Here is a 19,606-nt window from a genome sequence, read left to right as displayed (position 1 = left end):
TCTCTTTCTTTCTTTCTTTTTTTCTTTCTTGTTGAATTTTTTTCTCAAATCATACTGTATGTTGCATACCAAGTTAATTCTCTGTCATCTTGACAGCAGTTGCCTACTGGTCCTACAAAAGGTGCCATTATATTGCACATGACAGAACACACATTTCCATTTTTTTTTTTTTTTTCCAAGTAATTTGTCCAATATTCCTGTGACTCCTCATGGTCCATATATTTTAAGTATGTGGTTACACCATAGGGTTACACAAGTTCTACACGCCATCTTTGGTGCCATGAATTTCCTTACATCACCAGGCGGAAGCTCTCGAAACCGGTTTCATAAAAGATGTTGGACCTAGTACTATCAAGATAGTTCCGATCCTATTGTAGTCTGTGGAAACTTTGTCGGCACCAACCACCACCCAGTCGCGTTGTGGGACATACGATCTTAAACATTACGCTGTTGACTAAATCAAATAAGTATCGCAGAAAAAGCAAACATTAAACCGAATGCGCGAGTCCCAGCTAAAAAGCGGTCCAAATTGCCTAAAATCATAAATAATTTAAGCGAAAACGGAAGTGGCCAACAGTGAAGCATCTCAATTCGACTGGATACTTCCTGGTTTCATTTTCAGTTTCTCGTTCTGCTATTGGCTATGAACCGCCCGGCTCTTATCCTCTGTCCAATGAGCGGAGCTGGCACAGCATCCTCTGGGGCAGGGGGACTTCGCGGGAAACCAGCTGCAGTCGGGCCACAAGGCGTCTAAAGGTTTTAAGGTTTCAGCCGAGCTCCATAATAAACAACTTCCAAAATCAATAAATTGTTAATCAGTCGGTTTCGAGCTATTGCGTGTTAAAACGGAGCGGTGACAAGCCTCAAATCTTCGTCTTTCCAGGAGTGCAACCCCCTGGCTACTATGCTAGCATCCAACGCTAGTTAGGTTGTCAGACTGGCTAGCAGCTGCCTTTGCTAAATGCGTCTGGATAAAGAAATCATCTAACAGTAACGTTATCAAGTAGAAAGAGACAAAGGAGCAGTCGCTGTCACGCGTAAAGGACGGTTGAAAATGAGTTTGTTCAATTTGGACCGTTTTCGTTTCGACAAGAAAGGGGCGACGGCGACAAACAAAGACCAACATAACGGATCCATAAGTCCGGAGTCTGAGAAGGAGAACAAGCCAGGTAACGATGGCGAATGTTAAAGCTAGCTAGTGGTAGCCAGATGAGCTAAGGCAGATGTGTCCGACATGCTAACGTTAGCTTCAGGTAACTAGCCTGCTAATTTGTCGACTGGCTTGTGCTGTGGGTCAGCGGTTCCCAATGTTGGGTCCGGGAACCGTCAGGTGTCCTTGAGGAAGTTCCAGTGGGTCCGCAATTAAATGAGGAATAGTTTAATTTTACCGTTACATTACTAATTTGAAGTGAGGTAACGTTAGGTGACAATAGTATAGATATGGCTGCTGTCATCAGGTTTCACTCTGCCCGCTGTTATCACCCCACTTACAGTGTAGACACTTGTCCAGTTCTCTACCAAATAATCTCTAACAGCATAAATATTCCCAAATGGTGGTAGACAATTAGACAAAATCTTGTCAAATGGGGGTCTGTAGCCTGTGTATTTTCTTTAGGGGGGGGTAGGAACATGACATGAAAATATTTGGAAACCCCTATTTTAGTTACTGTACCCATATAGCATGATGCAGCTATAACTTGAGAGGAGCCTAGACACATAAGGCTGAATATTGTTATGTAATTTAAAACCTAACTAACTGCAAACATTGCAAATTCCCAAACCTACCTAAGTTTGCAAATAATTGTCAAAGTGCATCCTAGTCATCATCATAATAATAATAATAATAATAACAATAATACATTAGTCTTGTATAGCGCTTTTCTAGGGACTCAAAGACGCTTCACAAACAGGGTAAAATCATTTGATAGGTACATGTATAATAAAAAATAAAAGACAAGAATAAAAGTAGGTAGTTAAAACTAGTGGAATCATGAGATGGAGGGAAGGGAGAGAGAGGGAAGGAGGTTAACAGGTGAAAGCGAGCTTGAAGAGGTGGGTTTTGAGGGCATGTGTTAGATGTTTTTAGATATATGCTGTTATGTATGCTGCTATTCTTGCAAATACATGAGCAATCATGTTTTCCCATCCTATTTTTCAGCTCATGTGAAAACTGTTAAAAGCCCGGGGAAGTCCCATTCCCGAGGAGTGGTGTTTGAGGATTCCATTTGTATCACCAGTGACTCGTCGGACGAAGAATTCCTCTCTGATCCAAAGAGCAAAATATCATTAACCAGGAAATCCAAGTAAGTGTCCGCTAAGATGGCAATGTGAAATGTTGCCATCTGAACATTTGTGTGCATACTGTTGCAGTATCTTGCAATGCCAATGGCTTTTTAAACTATAGGTTGTGACCCATTACGGGTCTTGGGCCTCTTTCTGATTGGTCCCCAGATGACAAGAACAGAAATGTGCTTTTATTTATCTGGGTCTGGGGACAAAAGTCTAAATTGCTGATTTTGGATCTCAAAAAATGTATGCTTCACTCAAAAGTAGACAAGCTATGAAGGCTTTGTGGCTATCAGCTAAAATAATTTCAAGTGTCTATCCGACAGATCAAAGGTTAGTCTGCTGTTTCAAAGTTAAATTTGACACGTAGGCCATATAAGATCAGCCACGATTAAAATGTGGTCCATATATCATACATTTGTTTGGCAGAGAATGTCCCTGTGTGCACATTTTTTTTTAGTTTAGATCATAAACCTTTGGTGTAATAAAACTACATTGCTGTGTCTTAATGTCCAAGGTCTTAAGAAAGAAACTTAAATCACTTTGAACCTTTCAAATTGAGACTGTCATTGCTTCTGCTTTACCATCCCTTTGTCTGTCTGCTATAGGGAACCTGTAAGGAAACCATCCAAAAATGAGGTGAAGGATCAAACGGATGACGATGACAAAGAACTGGAGGAAAAAATGACCAAACTACTGGAGATCTTCCCTCAGTTGAAGAGGGAGGAACTACTGGAGGTCAGTAGTGATAGAGCAGAGGTTTGAGAGGTTTATCTCCCCTCCTGGGATCCAGACTCATAAAATACATTGTTGATCTTTTCATGTTGGGGGTCCACCAGAATAAGGTATCTGACAAAACAGTAGAATATAACATCAACTTACTTGTTAAAAGTCTGAACATATATAACAAGGTTTTGACAAGATGTAGCCCCTCATAGTCTGTCCCACTCAAATGGGAGGGAATGGACATAAAAACTCCTCATCATAGCTTTTCTGAAGGGCCTTTTCAAAGTAGCCTAATCTAGTCAATTTTGCTGACAACAACTTTAGTTGCTCAATTAGTTGAAGAAACGATACGCTTATACAACCTCATTTGTTTCTTCTAACACTTAGTAGAGCTAACAGTCTCAACAAGTGCATCTCCAGTAAACTCTGCTCTGTACATTGTTGTTGACCTTATTCTTGGGAGTGTTGATTATAAGATGTAACACTCACTCTAGACCTCTGGTCCTTGCCCTGTTCAAACCTTCTTGTCCCATTCTGTTTACAGGTGATTGGGAGCACAAGCACATTGGATGGGGCTGTAGCTGTATGCATCGTGAAGTTTGGTGATAAAGGAGGTAAAGATTGGCTGTGTTTTCCTTATGTACTAAATGCTACTCCATGCAAAGCTTTTAACAAAAGTAAAGCTTGATCAATGCAACACGAGATAAACACCTTCCTTAGCTAATAGTTGGAGTGACAATCATCAGTATCCTGCAAAGGTCATGGTTCTCCAGAAAGTGACATTTTCAGGAGAAACATTATTATTATTATTCATTTTTGACATAGTGAGCTGTTATTTCTAAACCTGATCAGATGTACACTGGGGCGTACAACACCATGTACACAATATTAATCATTAGAAAACATTAAACATTAGAAAAAAGGAGGTATAAGGTAGGGAGGAAGCGTATCACTAATTTGTCATGTTAGTTCCAGACTCGGGCAGGAAGAGAAAGCAGGATGGATCCAGCAGCTCCCAGGACAGCAGTGAGATTCAGCCCAGCAAGAAGAAAAGACCATCAGTGGTGAGATTACGAATGCTACCACCATTTTATATTTACATCAATATTGGCATTATGACTACCACTTTTATAAGATCCCGCCATTTTAATTGCTAGTACTTTTACTTGTTTTATACAGCTAAAGCCATTGTAATTGCTACTGCAACAACTGCTGTGCTCTGTGTAAACGTTGTACAAGTCCCACTCTTCATGCACTGCTTGTAGTAGTAAACTACTGCTGCTTCATTGCTCATTCTGCCAAACAAATTGCTTGGAAAATCTCTTTATTCTCTTTTAAGTAGTCAGAAAACACAGGGAATTGTCAGGCAACCATTTATGCGAGAAACACAAATTGGTGCCACTGCACTAATCAGCGCAGAGGCATGATGGGGGACTTGTATAATGGCTCGCACTGCATAATAATGATCGTAATGATGATAGTGTTGAGGGTGATGAGGTTAACAACTCGGGTTTCCTCCGACTGCACAATGCACATCTCAGTAGCTAGTTATTCATATTTAAGTAGGTATGGGGTCCTATTAACCTTTTTCTTGTCTGTAAACCAAAAGGCGGAGGATTCTGATGAAGAAGATGAAGGGGCAGAGCCAAGTTGGGAGAAGCAGGAAGTCATGGTCAAGAGACTGCAAAGAAAGTTCCCTGACCAGGACAAGGAGGTGAAGACACACAAATATATATGAACACACACACACACACACACACACACACACTCATACACTCATTGTCCTTGTCTGTAATGTACTCAGCCTGTCCTCTACGTTTGGGAATTTGGTGAGATTTTTTATAAGCGTCAATTCCTTAATGATCCGATTCTTTCATGATTACCTCATTGGTTTCTTTCTTATACTGTATATAGTTCTTTTACTTTACATGAGATACAAAGTTTAGGAGTGCTCCCAAACTTTTTATCTTATGTAAAATAAAGGAACGTTTCCTAGAGACTTGATGTGCGGCAAGAAACAATATTTTGCAAAAATAAAAATGGCACTTCTAGCGAGTGTAAACATTTTTTTTTTACAGTGTTGAGGACATTTTTTTTATCAAATTTCCTGTATCCATTCATCCTTTCTAATTTGATACATTGGAATTTGCAAAACAAATACTTGGATGGAGACCCAGCTACAAATGAGGAAGGAAAATACGGCCAAACAATTTGATAGCAAATGAAGAACTTCACACTTTTTTCTATTTTTAATAAAAAAAGAAATGGAAAAATGTAGGAGCCAATAACAGAAATCAATAAGGCAAATGTTTTTCGCTGTGGTGTGTTCTGGAAACATTGGGTCTCGGGTTTTGGTTCCCAACCCTGCTGTTGTCTGTCTTGGTGCAGGAGCTGCGGATGGTGCTGCAGGAGCATGACTGGAATTTTGAGGACGCTCTGGAAGTTTTAAGAATGTTCTCAGACCCAGGTCAGAACACAACGCTGACTCTTTTACCATCTGTGCACTGATATCATGTACATCTGTACTTGCAGTTACATCCTTTTTACCTGCCCCTTTTTAATTAACTTGTAATTGACATACCTGCTGTACTTCTTTTCACCGACTGACACAGATGATTCCAGCTTCAGTTCACCGGAGTCCAAGGAAGGGAAATCGAGTAAATCAAAGAGTGAAGACAAGTCAAGCTGGGACCGCAGGGAGTCGAAGCACCACAAAGATCGTAGAAACTCTAAAGATAGCAGAGATCGTAAGGACTCCAAAGGCCATGGAAATCTCAGAGAAACAAAGGACAGTAGAGCTCATATAAAAGACAGTAAAGACTCTTGGGACTCAAAAGAGAGCAAAGAGTGCAAAACAAGCAGCAGTGCCTCCAGTCCACGGCATAGGAAGAGTTATGATTCGCCATCTTCATCCTCCTCCGCCCAGAAAATAAATAGCTGCTCCTCCCAGAAACCATCTTCCTCTTCCTCTGTGGCCCAGACGCTGTCCAGATTCGCCAGTGGGACCAGTATAGCTAAGAAAGAGGCAGCAGAGAGAAAGAGGAAGGCGCGCGCCTCAGATGAGCATGTCAGTTCTGAGGGGGAAAGCGATGATGAAGAGGAGACCGTTAGCAGCGAGTTTGAGGACTCCGACGAAGAGTTGAACCCTCAAGGGGAGATGTCGGCGCTCAAGAGAGAGATACTCAAGTTCTTCCAGGAGGCGTCACTAGACGAGCTATCGCTGATTTCTGGCTGCTCCGTTAAAAAGGCCCAGAAGATTGTGGAGCTGAGACCCTTTGATCACTGGCAGAGCCTGGTGAGTGTGTGTGTGTGTGTGTGTGTGTGTTTCAAATCAAAGCGATAACAGATCAGCATCTTACTGGTCGTGCTTCAATGTCAAAGAAAACAGTTTGCTCAAGTTATCAATAGGGAAAGTTGTAAAAGCAAAGATCTGCAGTCAGCCTCAGTCTGAAAACATCACACCAAACACCTGGTGAATGACTTCATGACCTGTTTAAGTTTCATTCAGGCTTTATTTGCTCAATGAGTGCACTAGACCCATCTATACTGTGGAGACAAGACATTTGTTAAAATGTGGGGAGTAGCAGAACCCTTCACCTATTGACAAAATCTCACCTTATGTTCCCTTCTTATGAGATTTTCAGCAGTTTTTTTCATGTTCCAAACATGAATTTATCCATTTATCTATATATCACATCACAAGGTTGTCATCAGAGAGTCAATATTCAGACTCTTGTGCAGTAACGGTGCACAGTAATCATCACAGTATGTCATGTCGCAATAATATTTATCACCTTTGTAAAAAAGCAGCAATGCTGGTGTTGTATGCACATTGACATGTGTTTTAAGTGCTGTAAGGAGTTTCTGAAAACATCTTTAAAACCATATTGACTGGAGATAATTATTAGGAAAGTGTGTGACAGCCAGTCATATTTGTCTACTTCCCCTTGAATGTTGCCAGGTTTTAACCATCAGCATAAATATCGGCATTCAGCCATGTCATGATGTTGGCATTGCGTGTGTGTGTGTATGTGGTTTGAAGGGTGTGTTTGCCTCTAGCAAACCACCTGGCCACAGACCTGGCACTCATAGACAGATAAAAGACTTATCTTACAACAAAGTGAGAAGTAAAAACCACAATCTAGAGAATCCAACAGTGTTGTTTTTTGATGTGGGCTTCTGTTGTGTGTCTGCTCATATAGTGACAATTTAATATTGGTATGAACGGTGTGCAGAAAATTAAACTGTTATAGGTTTGCATACCATATATAACCAGTAAAAACAGGCTGCTTGGTCTTAAGGGTGCTGATGAAACTGGCACGTCTGAAGTTAATCTATGGTTACTGTGTGCGTATATGTGTGTGTATACTCATGTGGCTAATTTGTGTTTTTGTCTATGTGCCTCCACTCCTGTATTTCTGTTTGTGTCTGTGTTTTAATTTCACATCCCTGACTTTCTTGCCAAACAGACAGATGTATATTGGTTGTCTAGGCATAAACATTATCAGCCTGTATTCACCTTAACTTTTGGATTGGCCTATTATTAGCATTGGCTCATATCCACCTATAGAATCAGGGCTGTAGATTGTGATATATCTATGAAGAAAACTATCGATTCTGAAATTTAACGCACCAGACCTTATCGTCACCGTTTTTCTTCAAACGCTAAAATTGACTGAGTGATGCAAGCAAATGACACATTGGTATAGATAATCTGTGTCAGATTTAGTCTTATTGGCAGTTATACTCCTTAAATGTTAAAAATCAGATCTTTAACTCCTATATTGTTTTGGCCCTAATCCCAATAATTTCTTTGCATCTCTCCATAAACTTTTCTATATTTTATTGTATTGTATTTATATGTTGTAACCATGTGCCCCTTTCCTCCCCAGTGAGAGGTCATCTACTAGGAAATTGGTCTTTCACATTAACAATAGTCCTTTATGGGTGCTGTGTAGTTGCTATGCATATTGTATGGATTGTAACTGTGCACCCCTTTCCTCTCCAGATAGAGGTCTTCCATAAGGAGAATGGACTATCAGAGGACTTGCTGCTAGGCTGCAGAGTCGTCCTCAAGGAGCGAACGGTTGTCCTGGGGCTCATGTCCAAATGTGAAACCATCGCTTCTAAAATGGTCAAACAAGTCACTGAGGTCATGGACAAGGGGACGGGGGCCATGAAACAGCCCAGCATACTCAACACCCAGTGAGTAACACACATGCATACACACAGTTAGTGCATAGCCCCTAAAATGATCAAACAAGTCTCTCAGGTCATGGAAAAGGAGACACAATCCATTTACTCAGCCGGTTCTTTTCATATTAAGAGTACTACATGAAGCACTGGTCCATGTTGGCATAAAATGACACATAGGCCTTAGCAAGGCCAATTTAAAAAAACGTTTTGTATATTGTACAATTGGGAATTATTGCTGATTTCAAAGTCATAACTTTCTCTGTAGAACTGTCTCAGGGTAAATAATGGTGCACCAATGCTGGCGTCGGTATCAGCTTGGTAGCTTTGTCAAGAACACATAATCAGAAGCGCACAGATGCCATGAAATTAGTATAAGACAAAGTCCTGCCATAAAATATATATAAAATGTGTCAAGTTTTACTCAAAGACTGCCTTAAACAGAATGCTCAAATGCTCAGTGGAAAAACGGGTTACACATTATTTGAGGAGGCAGCAACAAAAAATGAAGGAGCAGTGATGAAATATGATTGTAGTCAAACATATTTATACTGCTTTGTAACTTTGTGTGATCATTGCACTTTTTTTGATATCTCTAGCACGCAAAAGACAAACTGAAAGAACCTTCTATGAAGATTACCTTGGCATTTAGCCTCGAGCACAGAGATGTCAAGCTTGAGAGGAGATGTCAATCCAAATGTTTTGCCTCCTGAGTACAGGTTGAGTAAGTTAGCCCTCCAGTCAGCCTCCAGCGTTTACAGGAACAGCTGAAATGATTTTGTGCTGTTTTGAGTGCAAATCTCTCTGTTGGAATACTTTTCATTTTTGGGGGGCGGCTTCTATCTTCTCCTTGTAGTTAGGTGCATAGTTTACCAACTCTACTCTTACCAACTATTTTTCTTTTCATGGGATCTTTATATGAACCATTCAAAAAACACTTTGACAAATACACATACACTAAACTCTCTTCTGTTTCCTTATTGTTTAAATGGCAACCGTTGTAAATTTCTGCCATGTGATGATTGCCAAGTCCTCTTTTTCCTTAGTCTAGGTACAGGAACAATAGTTTGGCAAGACGTATCAATAGCTTCTCTGTCTTAAAATAATTGTTTGTCCAGTTCCTGGTCTCAATCTGTCATTGGTCGTCTGTCAGGTTCCAGCTGAAGCCCTATCAGCTGATTGGTCTAAAGTGGCTGCTCCTTCTGCACCAGCACAAACTGAGTGGTATACTGGCTGATGAAATGGTAAGAGAACCAGACCCCACACCCTCAGATACATACACACAGTCTGACACACACAGGGACATGCATGGACACACACCACACATGCACAGGTATTCACACATACATGTGATATGTGACACATACATGTGACACATACATGATATCTATCTTACATAAATAAGAAATTTGTTGTGTGTAAATGTGTGACAGATTCTCATCTCTTTCTTTCGCTCATTCACTCTGCAAACAATCACTTCCTCGTTCTCAGTTTACAAACTGTAATTAACTTGTGCCTCCACATCACACGCATGTACATACACACACACACACACACACACACATATACACACATGCGTGTACACACATGCACAGGTATTCACACAAACACAATATGGAATTGTTTGTGTAAATAATGTGTGAAATCTTTAACATTCATCTGTCTCTGTCACTCTCCCTCACATTTACTTTCTCATTCTCAGTTTGCTAACCACTCACTCATCACTTGTGCTCTTCCACCCCACACACACACACACACACACACACACACACACACACACACACACACACATACACTCAGTTAACCATTTCATATAAAATATATGCAATTGATAGACGACAGTACAGTATGAATAACTGTTTTGTGTGAAGGTGTGCGTATGTAAACCGCCACGCAGGTGAATAAACAAGTGGAAGGTGCGTTGAAGAAAGGAATAGAGTAAAGGCGGCAGACGAGTAGATTTGTTGTTTTAGTCCTAAGAGAGTGAGAGAATCAAGAACATTGATTTGTATAGTTCAGCTAAGGTGCAATGTCAGATTGCCTGGGCTTGATAAGTGAAGTATCATTGAAGTCCTGGCAGGTGTTTTTTTTTTTTTTTTTTTACTGTTTATACTGGTAGTGTGTGATCTGAAGAACAGATGTTGAAATGACTTTTTTTTTTCTTCCACCTCGCTCTTCCTTAATCTGTCTTTGTCTGTTGCTCTGTCTGTCTCTATCTGTGTCTCTCCATCTCTCCCTCTTTCACGCCCTCTCCTTCCCTCCCTCCCTCTCTCAGGGTTTGGGGAAAACTATCCAGGCCATAGCGTTTCTTGCCCAGCTGTACCAAGATGGAATAGAAGGTCCTCACCTCATCACTGTGCCCTCTTCTACACTAGGTAAGTGTGTCCATCCATGATTGGCACACTTTTGATGCTCTATTTGTATCCATTAGTCAAATCAATAGTACAAAAAGGATTCAAGTAGAAGAAGGTTTTTACATTGATAGTTAGGGGTATATAAAGCAGTCTTGCTGACACACGGACACACATACACAAACAAAAATAGTGGCAGTAACATTTAATAACGGCTTTCCACGCTCCATGCTAGGTAAAGACTGTGGTATTTAAGTCTCTGTTTTTTTTTTTATCTTCTGGAGCTAATCTTTTTGCCTTGTAAAATTAGACGAAACCTTGTTTGTTACTTGGCAACATTAGCTGTCCTTTATTCAGATTTCATTCCCTCTGTCTTGCAGATAACTGGGTCAGAGAGCTGAAGCTGTGGTGTCCAAGCCTCAAAGTTCTTGTCTATTATGGTAAGACTCCTCTTTCATCTTCACAACGGTAACTTCACATGTACTCCTTCTCAAACATCTTCCCTATGTGAACTCTGCAAATGAGCTGGGAACATCTGGTGTTCACAATGATCAAACGTGCACAGAAATGGCTGAAATGTACCAAGTGTGAAACTCTTCCATCCTCCTGCTGTGCTTTCACAGAGCCATGTCTTATTCACAGTCCATTAAACTAGCTTACTAATGAGCATGGGCTTTACAGGACAAATATGAAATCTTCTCACCGTTTTGAGCCAAAAAACAGTGTGTGTGCTCGCATGTCTCTGCAGGATCTATGGAGGACCGCCGATACCTCAGACACGACATCCTCAATCAAGAGGTTGAGTTCAACGTCATCGTGTCCACGTGAGTACACACACAGTCACACACACACACACACACACACACATTCTCATGCACGCACAGTACGCACCCCCCCCCCACCCCCCCCACACCCAACCTTGTATTGCTTACTATAATGGGTGGAATGGTGCATGTTGGAAAGACAAAGGTTCGCAAAATTGTAAGAATCATACATGCCTTTTATTCTACATTACATCTATTTTAGAGTTAAAAAAAAAAAACTAACCAACAAAAATAGTCAGCATGTTTGGTTCCGAAATATACAAAAGAACGAAGTGTCGAAAAAATACTGAACTTGTGGGTTTTGTGAATAGTTCCACCCCTACTTGTTACATTTCTACGCATGTTGCTCTCTGGGTTTTGTGTTTTTCATCAAACCCAGTGTCTGTAGTATTTCCTTTGTTTTAACTTAAGCACAAGAGGGATAGGATTGGCCACTTAAAACAGCCAATTAGACAATCGCAGGAACGCCTACTTTTGTGATTGAGAAGTGGCCAGAGACACGTGTGTGTGTTTATGAGTGAAATGTGTTTTGCATTGTTTTACAGGTATAACCTCGCCATAGGGAATGACAGTGACCGTAGTCTTTTCCGGAAGCTGCGTCTGAAGTACGCCGTGTTTGATGAAGGTCACATGCTGAAGAACATGAACTCTCTGCGCTACCGCCACCTTATGGCTATTAACGTTAGTGAACTGTCATTTTCTTGCATTGTCACGTTGGTTATTTCCCTCCCTGTGTTCCTCACTTCTTACTTCATCATTCTTCCCCTCTTTCTCCTCCACACTTGGAACTCCTCCAACACCACCTCATGGCCATCAACATTAGTGCACTTTCCTACTGGCACAATATTTTACAGTTGAGCATTTCTCTTCTTCCTCTCTCTCCCCCTCTCTGTTCTCTGTGTGTTCTCTCTTTCTTTCTCTCTGTCTCTCCCTCCCTCCCTTCTTGCCTGTAGGCGGAGCATCGTTTGCTGCTGACAGGAACTCCACTGCAGAACAACCTCTTAGAGCTGATGTCCCTTTTAAACTTCATCATGCCTTCTCTGTTCTCTAGCTCCACAACACAGATCTCCAAAATGTTTTCCATGGTAAGTGTGTGTCTGTGTTTGTATGTATGTGTGTGTGTGTGTGTGTGCGTGCGTGTGCATGCGTGTGTGTGCGTGTGTGTGTGTGTGCGTGTGTGTGTGTGTGTGTGTGAGGTTTAATCAAATTCTGAGGTTCGTTCAGTTTATTTGGACAGGTCAGAACAATGCCATTTGTTGCACCAAACAACCACACTGAGACCAGCTGAAAATGCAGGTCTCTAGGAAACCGTAAAACCTGCTCAGTTTTATGGATAACCCTAATGCAACAAAGCAAATGTTTGGTTCAGACCAAAAAAAAATAATTGTAAGTGAATTGTACCCAAACATTTAGGTTTCCTGTTATTTATTTTGTACCAGCATAAAAAGCAGATATGTTACCTTATTTCAGTTCTAACAGAAGAAGAAAAAAAAATCCTCACTAGCCACTGAGGTCATCATGCATATTCATGCAGCTCACATGTCAATAAACTGAAGAGTAAAGTATTCCAACCAGATAAAACAATTTTCTCTGAGCTCTGATTTCAACAGTTTGATATTTTTGCTGTCTAATAAATCATTCTTATAGCTTGCTCATCGTTTGAATTAAGAGGCTCTGTTTCTTTCCTTCCTGTTTCTCCCTCTGAACCCAAAACAATTTGAGAATCCAGGTTTTACTGTTCCATCTGACCAAGGTGTTTAACGGTGTCGTGTTTTGTTTCAGAAATCCCATGAGGAGCAGAGCCGTTTTGAGAGGGATCGCATCACTCAGGCCAAACTCATCATGAAACCATTTATCCTCCGAAGGATCAAGAATGAGGTGAGCTGGTGAAGTTACAAATTTGTATTGTGTGACCATTGTGTGTTTGTCGCATGCGTGTTCTGATACACTTGCAGGGAAATATGGCATTAAATAACAATCTCATTTCTCTCATCTCATTATTGGTTGAAATCTGTAATATATCAGCCTTTGCTTTAGCCCATCTGCTAAAATTATGCTAAAATTAATTTTTGGGATCTTTTAATTGGTTTCATATTATCAGACAATATAAAAAAATATCTCAATCCAATGAATAATTCAGTCTGCAGGTAAGCACAGAGTCAAAGAGCTTCAATAATAATACATGCCAATCTTAATTTGTGCATTATTTTACACACATTTCAGTCATTGAATAACTGATGGTTGTGTCTTCTCCAGGTCCTGCAGCAGCTGCCAGCCAAGGAAGAGAAGATTGAGTTCTGTTCAATGAGTGACAAACAGCAGGTTCTGTACCAGAGCCTCCTCAAAAAACTCAAGAAATCCAACACTGGAGAGAGTAAGGCCTCATTTACTGCACTATATTGTACCTCAAGGCATTATATTATCTGAATAAGAGAGATAATTGTGAAAATAATGTTTTTTTTTCTCTCTTTCTCTCTGCAGAGCGAGAGTTGTGTAATGTGATGATGCAGCTGAGGAAGATGGCCAACCACCCTCTGCTTCACAGACAGTATTACACCACGGACAAACTCAAAGCCATGAGTAAACTCATGCTCAAGGTTGGTTTTACTTCTGAACTACCAATCTCTTTGTGTTTGTCTGTCTCTTCGGCAGTGTGTTTTGTGTTCAAAGTCTTATGTCAAGAGTCTTTTCCCAGGAGGGCTGCATGGCTCAGCTGGCTGATGATGCCAAGGGTTCAGATCCGCCTCACAGCCCTTGTTGCTTTCCATCTCCAGTGTGTCTCTGCTATCTTTAAGCATATGCAATTCAGTGGACGCTTTTATCCAAAGCATTTACAAAACCATGAGTGCATACTTTTTTAGAATTGGTGGCCGCAGTGGGAATGAAACCCCTAAACCTGGCAGTGTTGGTGCCATGCTCTACCTGTTGAGATACAGAATTATCATAGATGCAGAAACATCATAGAAATATTTTTTTTATATATAAATGATTAGCTATCTGGAAAGATGCATACATACATACATGCATACATACTGTACATAGACATTGCATGGTAATTTTTTAACAATCAGAATATATTTATAAGCTTACACAGTTGGTTGGACTCTCCATTTAATCTCCTCGTCTCTTTTCCTCTCCCCTCTCTAAGGTTGTTTGGCATTTATTTGCTCCATCATTGTGTGTTTAATATTTCTTCCATTCATCATTCCTTCTCTCTCCAGGAGCCAAGTCACTTTGACGCAGAAGCTGCTTTGATCCAGGAGGACATGGAGGTGATGTCAGACTTTGAGCTGCATCGCCTTTGCCAACAATACACCTCCATCAGCTCCTACCAACTTGAAACCCACCTGCTGCTGGACTCTGGGAAGTTCCACCACCTCACAGGCCTGCTGGCTTCACTGAAAGACAAGGTAAGCAAGCACAAACCGGCAGAAACGTTGTGTTTGGTGTCTGGGGAATACATGTAGTCTGTTAACAGTTTTTGCTCAGTAAAGGAATACAGCCATTACAGCTTGACCATCCATCTCTCTCCATTTTGTGTTTCTTGTTCTTCACCATTGATGTGTGTGTTTAGAACATGTACATTTAGCATTGTTTTCCTCCCATCCTGCAGGGAGACCGAGTGGTGTTATTCAGTCAGTTCACCATGATGCTGGACATTGTAGAGATACTGCTGAGACACCTCAAGCATCGCTACGTCAGACTGGACGGATCCACGCCCATAGCCGACAGGTCAGAATTTATCCTGTTGATTCAGGACAGAATCATTTAGAAATTAATTAGTTTTATGCCCACTGCCAACAGGTCAGAATTATGTAGGATTGTACTAATTCTAAATTAAGTCAATGTATAGTTAGTAGGTTAGAATCACATTAAAAGGCACTGAAGATCTGTTCTCTCACCACTAGCTGGTACATTTTATCCCTAATTATTAATTTTATCTATTCTACAGCCACTTTGGAAGGCAGCCACCCGCCATTTGGTCCTATTCTAGCCTATAAATCTAGTTGGCTGGTAAAGTAGTGAAAGTGGCTGGTGAATTTTTTAATTTACCACTCACTGTGGCCTGTAGACAAAAAAAAATGATTCCCTGCCCGCAGCTTAGGGTTAGTAATGTTGATTTTTTTTGTTTATTTGCCACAAGTAAGCCTGTGCCACTTTTTTGTGGTTGCAGTCAATAGTTCAACAGTCTACAACATCTGTATAACTGTAAGCCATTGTCCCCCACGTGTTGTATGATATATTCAGCAGAGGCCCTGATGTCTTTGTCTTCTATAGTTCACAGAATGTCACATGTAATCACTGGAAACTCTTTCTGCCCTACAGGATTGTGCTGATTGATGAGTTCAACACGGACACCGACATATTTGTGTTCCTGTTGTCAACGCGGGCCGGTGGCCTGGGCATCAACCTCACCTCGGCTAATGTTGTCATCCTACATGATATAGACTGTAACCCCTATAATGACAAACAGGCTGAGGACAGATGTCACCGTGTCGGCCAGACCAAGTAAGGAAGAACACACACATACACGCACACACACACTCACACACGCACACACAGGGTTGAACAATTTAGTTACATTCACATACAAAGTACAAAAAAGGATAGAAGGATGAAATCAGGAAAGACTTTGCACCTGCATAAGTGTACAAACAACTTACAAACACACACACACACTTCCATTTTTAACATTATAGACTTCCTCTATGTTTTTATCATTCTCTTCCATTTTGAACATTATAGAAGAAGCTGATTTACTAATTTACCTCATTCTGTGTGTGTGTGTGTGTGTGTGTGTCAGGACCGTTAAGGTGATTAAGCTGATCAGTAAGGACAGTATAGAGGACTGCATGCTGCGGCTGGGCCAGAAGAAACTCAAACTGGAGCAGGACATGACCACTGCTGAGGAAGGTGAGAAGATGCAGTACAAGCACACACACACACGCACAAGCACACACAAAGTGTGGCACAATTGCAAGCTCACGCTCTCTTTTTAACACAAATACAATAATAAGTTAAACAGTAACATGAGCACACACACAGTTATTGTGCACCTTTATGGACAGGCAGATTCATACTTACTAGAATTTCCGGGATGATTGAATAAACTGAGAATTCCTGAGGAGTAAAGTTGGAATGTAGTCAGAAAGACATTAAAACCATCTATAAACTATAAAAGCAGAACTTAAGTTGGTAATTGTGGTTGAATTAACAATAAAATGCATCTAAATGCATCTTAAAGCTGCTACCAGTAGCATTTTAAACGTGATGAGTTTGGTGACCCCTTGAGTCCCTTAGTGGCAGTGTTTTACATCACTGTCGCAAAGACGACACTCCACTTGCTTCCCCCTCTGCACACTGCAGAGAAGACAAATATGTACACAGAAGAGGTGCCTTGAAACTGTCATCATGCAAACTGAATAATGCAACTGGAATAAACTTATGTAAGCAGGCAGGTTATTTTTCCTGCGGCACAACACATTGTTCATCGGGAGCCAACTTTGGTCAGTCAGTCGATCGGTCAGTCAAACGACGCTTTCACATCATATTGACTGATGCTCGCTCATCCAGTGTTAGTCTCACATAGCTTTACAACTGCAGTGGCTAATCTACTGTATGTGTGACAAAAACAATTGCTAGAGAATATTTTAGTTGCAATTAGATTGAACTGGCAAAGCAGTCTTTCGTAGTACTGAAAGTACAACAAAGTACTTAAAGACAGCTAACCTACCGGAGCGTAGCAGTATAGTAGAGTGGATTGATTCTTCTTGACAGTATTGCACATTGATGAATTATGTGGTTATCGTGCTTATTCCAGGACTGTCGTAACAGCAACTGCTGCACACCTAGCTAGGCACTGTGGGACTGTACAGCATCTGTACTTACCTGTGTATTTGTTTGTAAATTAACAATTAGATGCAATCTGATCAGCGAGGACAGAGGGCAAGCAGATTCCAGCACTGTTCTGGTCTGCTTCCAGGTCTGTTTATAAGAGTCCGCCATCTCTGCAGGCAATGAAAATAATAACCTAAAACTCATAAATGCAGAGATGGCCAAAATTAAATATTTTTTTTCTTTTACCCCTAAATGCAAACAAAGTTTGTAAGTAAAAGCCTATTGAATTAGGTGTTACAAATCAAAAAGTGTGAAAAATTCGATGGCCTACATTCTTGGTTTGCAACCCCATTTAACTAACAATTGTTCTGTAAGTTGCTCTCAGTGCATCCGCTGCACAGTATGAGCATGCTTGTTTATAGTACAAATTCAAAATGCAATCTTGTAATCCCCTCAGCTATTTGCAGGCCCAATGATGGCCAGTAGACCTAAAGCTTGAGGCAGTAACCTATGCAGTGGCATGTCTGTAGGTTAGCTTCATCATCTGACACAGTGTTTTCACCGGCTGACTTTTGTTCAGGCAACCCTAACCCTCTGAATGATTCACAAATAAAGACATAAAGCACCATTTCTCCTCTAGGTGGTGAGGGGACCATACCTGAAGATATGGCATCTTTGCTCAAGGCTTCACTGGGACTGTGATACACACAGATATACTCACACACACACACTTGAGACTGTACAAGTAAAAGTACACTGACAATTGTGGAATGGTATTCCTGTGATTTTAGGCGGACCTCAGCGTGCTGACTTAACACGCACTTTTGTGTGTTCTGTACTGCAAAAGTATAGAGACCACTGCTTTCTGCCTGACTCAGACTAGTTTACTGAAACATGTATTTTTATCTTTATCTCTGATGTAAAGCTGCCACAAATACTTGAACGGCGTAATGACTGGACTTAACCATTCGTGTGCTCAGATTTCCTCAAACCAGCCAGTCTTACACTTTTTCAGTCAAGGGCCCAGAGTTGAGAAAATAAGTCTCTGTCTGGGACTCAATGTAATGAAAACTTGACAGTACTTCTTTAATGCAGAGACCTACTAGAAAGATGCTTGCGACAGTTTTTGGCTTGTGAACCACATGCTGCTATAAAGAAACAGTTATCGAGGGGATCCCATTCCCTGTGTAGCAGAGTAGCTATGCTTGAAACACTAGTTTTACATGCACACAGTAACCCAATTTTTGCCCTTACTTTGATTACGAGAATAATATAAATAGGCTAAACAAAAATTTGTAGCTTTAAAAAGTAACAACTCAACAAATGTTAAGCAAGGGTCTCAAGTTGTGAAAACTGATGCACCAACTTGGGAGACATGTAAACAACCCTCCAGTAATGCAACTAATGTTGGAGTAACCCATGTCTTAATTGTGATACTCTGAATATGACCTTAATAGGAGTATCGTAATTTAAGTTCACATAACCCCTTGTCTTAAACAGAGTATTCTCTTAATCGCATTAAGAACAAAGTATTGGTATGCTTGTGAAGGTAATAAATGAGAGCGTATGCAGGCAGTCATTCATGGCGTTGTAGTGTAAACCAGGCTAATGGGTAAGCCTTGACATGTCCTTAATCTGCATCTTCTTATCCCGCTCATGAATATTTCTAGTATGGAAACTGTGTTTGCATATTTCCAGGAGAGGTGGGTGGTGTGGTGGGGGTGGGGGGGGTGGGGGGGGGGTGGGGGGGGGATGGAAAGTTTTTGCTATCCTTCATACCAGATAGCATAAAATCTAGCTTGTTACACCTGTCTGCTCTTATAGTAAATATGTTTTGTTTACATCCAATATTTCTTTTGTTGCCATGATCAATAGGCAACATTTTAAGACCAGTCGTTACGGGTAACAGTAGTTTTTACTGATGATTTTACTATCGATTTTACTATCCATATGATTTCCTCTGTTACCATCCGCGATCCAAGCGCTATATGTCCAATTTCGTCACATCAAAAAGTTGCCAGAGTATTACCAATTTTATTCTCTGTCACTCTATTTGGAACATGTGGAATTTCCTCCTGCTCTTATGTATTTCAACAGTTACTGTTAAATTTACTGTCCATCAAAGGCAGGCTGATTGACCTTTTTTGACTGACAGAGTGATTTTTAGGTACCCAAGATATGAAGTGTGGTGGATCAATAAAAGACACAAATGTTCCAGCATTTATAGTGGTCAAAACTGTATTCAAGTCCAAAAAGTTATCATAGAATTATAGAATGTCTTTTAGAAATATGATGCTTTGATTGATTCAGTTGCTGTTTCCATTCTTTGAAATATGTTGGCCCAAACCACACACGGGACGATGAGATGAGTAAGCAGCTGCTCAGTTT

The 19,606-nt window shown here is 40.7% G+C and overlaps 1 protein-coding gene across 1 annotated transcript; it reads left to right on the top strand.

The window, feature by feature from the left end:
- Nucleotides 1-734: 734 nt before the first annotated feature.
- LOC139662075 (SWI/SNF-related matrix-associated actin-dependent regulator of chromatin subfamily A containing DEAD/H box 1A-like) lies at nt 735-18,915 on the top strand. Its single transcript, XM_071540667.1, has 23 exons — nt 735-1,169; nt 2,159-2,303; nt 2,895-3,024; nt 3,557-3,626; nt 3,982-4,076; nt 4,622-4,726; nt 5,401-5,479; nt 5,625-6,307; nt 8,021-8,217; nt 9,359-9,449; nt 10,481-10,580; nt 10,937-10,996; nt 11,305-11,380; nt 11,926-12,061; nt 12,334-12,465; nt 13,163-13,258; nt 13,637-13,754; nt 13,862-13,977; nt 14,602-14,790; nt 14,994-15,112; nt 15,707-15,889; nt 16,185-16,294; nt 17,859-18,915. Exons 1-23 carry the CDS (start codon nt 1,055-1,057, stop codon nt 17,918-17,920), a joined length of 3,207 nt encoding a protein of 1,068 aa, XP_071396768.1. The 5' UTR covers nt 735-1,054; the 3' UTR covers nt 17,921-18,915.
- The last annotated feature ends 691 nt before the right edge of the window (nt 18,916-19,606 follow it).

The sequence above is a fragment of the Centroberyx affinis genome, unplaced genomic scaffold, assembly GCF_046629955.1.
Source record: "Centroberyx affinis isolate AG114_WGS23_722 - 3 ecotype Tasmania unplaced genomic scaffold, CSIRO-AGI_Caff_v1 ptg003706l_1, whole genome shotgun sequence".
Taxonomy (NCBI): Eukaryota; Metazoa; Chordata; class Actinopteri; order Beryciformes; family Berycidae; genus Centroberyx; species Centroberyx affinis.
The sequence above is the reverse complement of the archived record's forward strand: the minus strand, read 5'-3'. Positions and strand labels throughout refer to the sequence as shown.

Bases quoted from the DNA above. Each gene is read 5' to 3' on its own strand.
- LOC139662075 (XM_071540667.1), top strand. From the start codon at position 1,055: ATGAGTTTGTTCAATTTGGACCGTTTTCGTTTCGACAAGAAAGGGGCG. The intron at 4,727-5,400 runs GTGAAGACACAC...GTCTTGGTGCAG, and splicing joins TCCCTGACCAGGACAAGGAG to GAGCTGCGGATGGTGCTGCA. The intron at 12,466-13,162 runs GTAAGTGTGTGT...GTTTTGTTTCAG, and splicing joins TCTCCAAAATGTTTTCCATG to AAATCCCATGAGGAGCAGAG.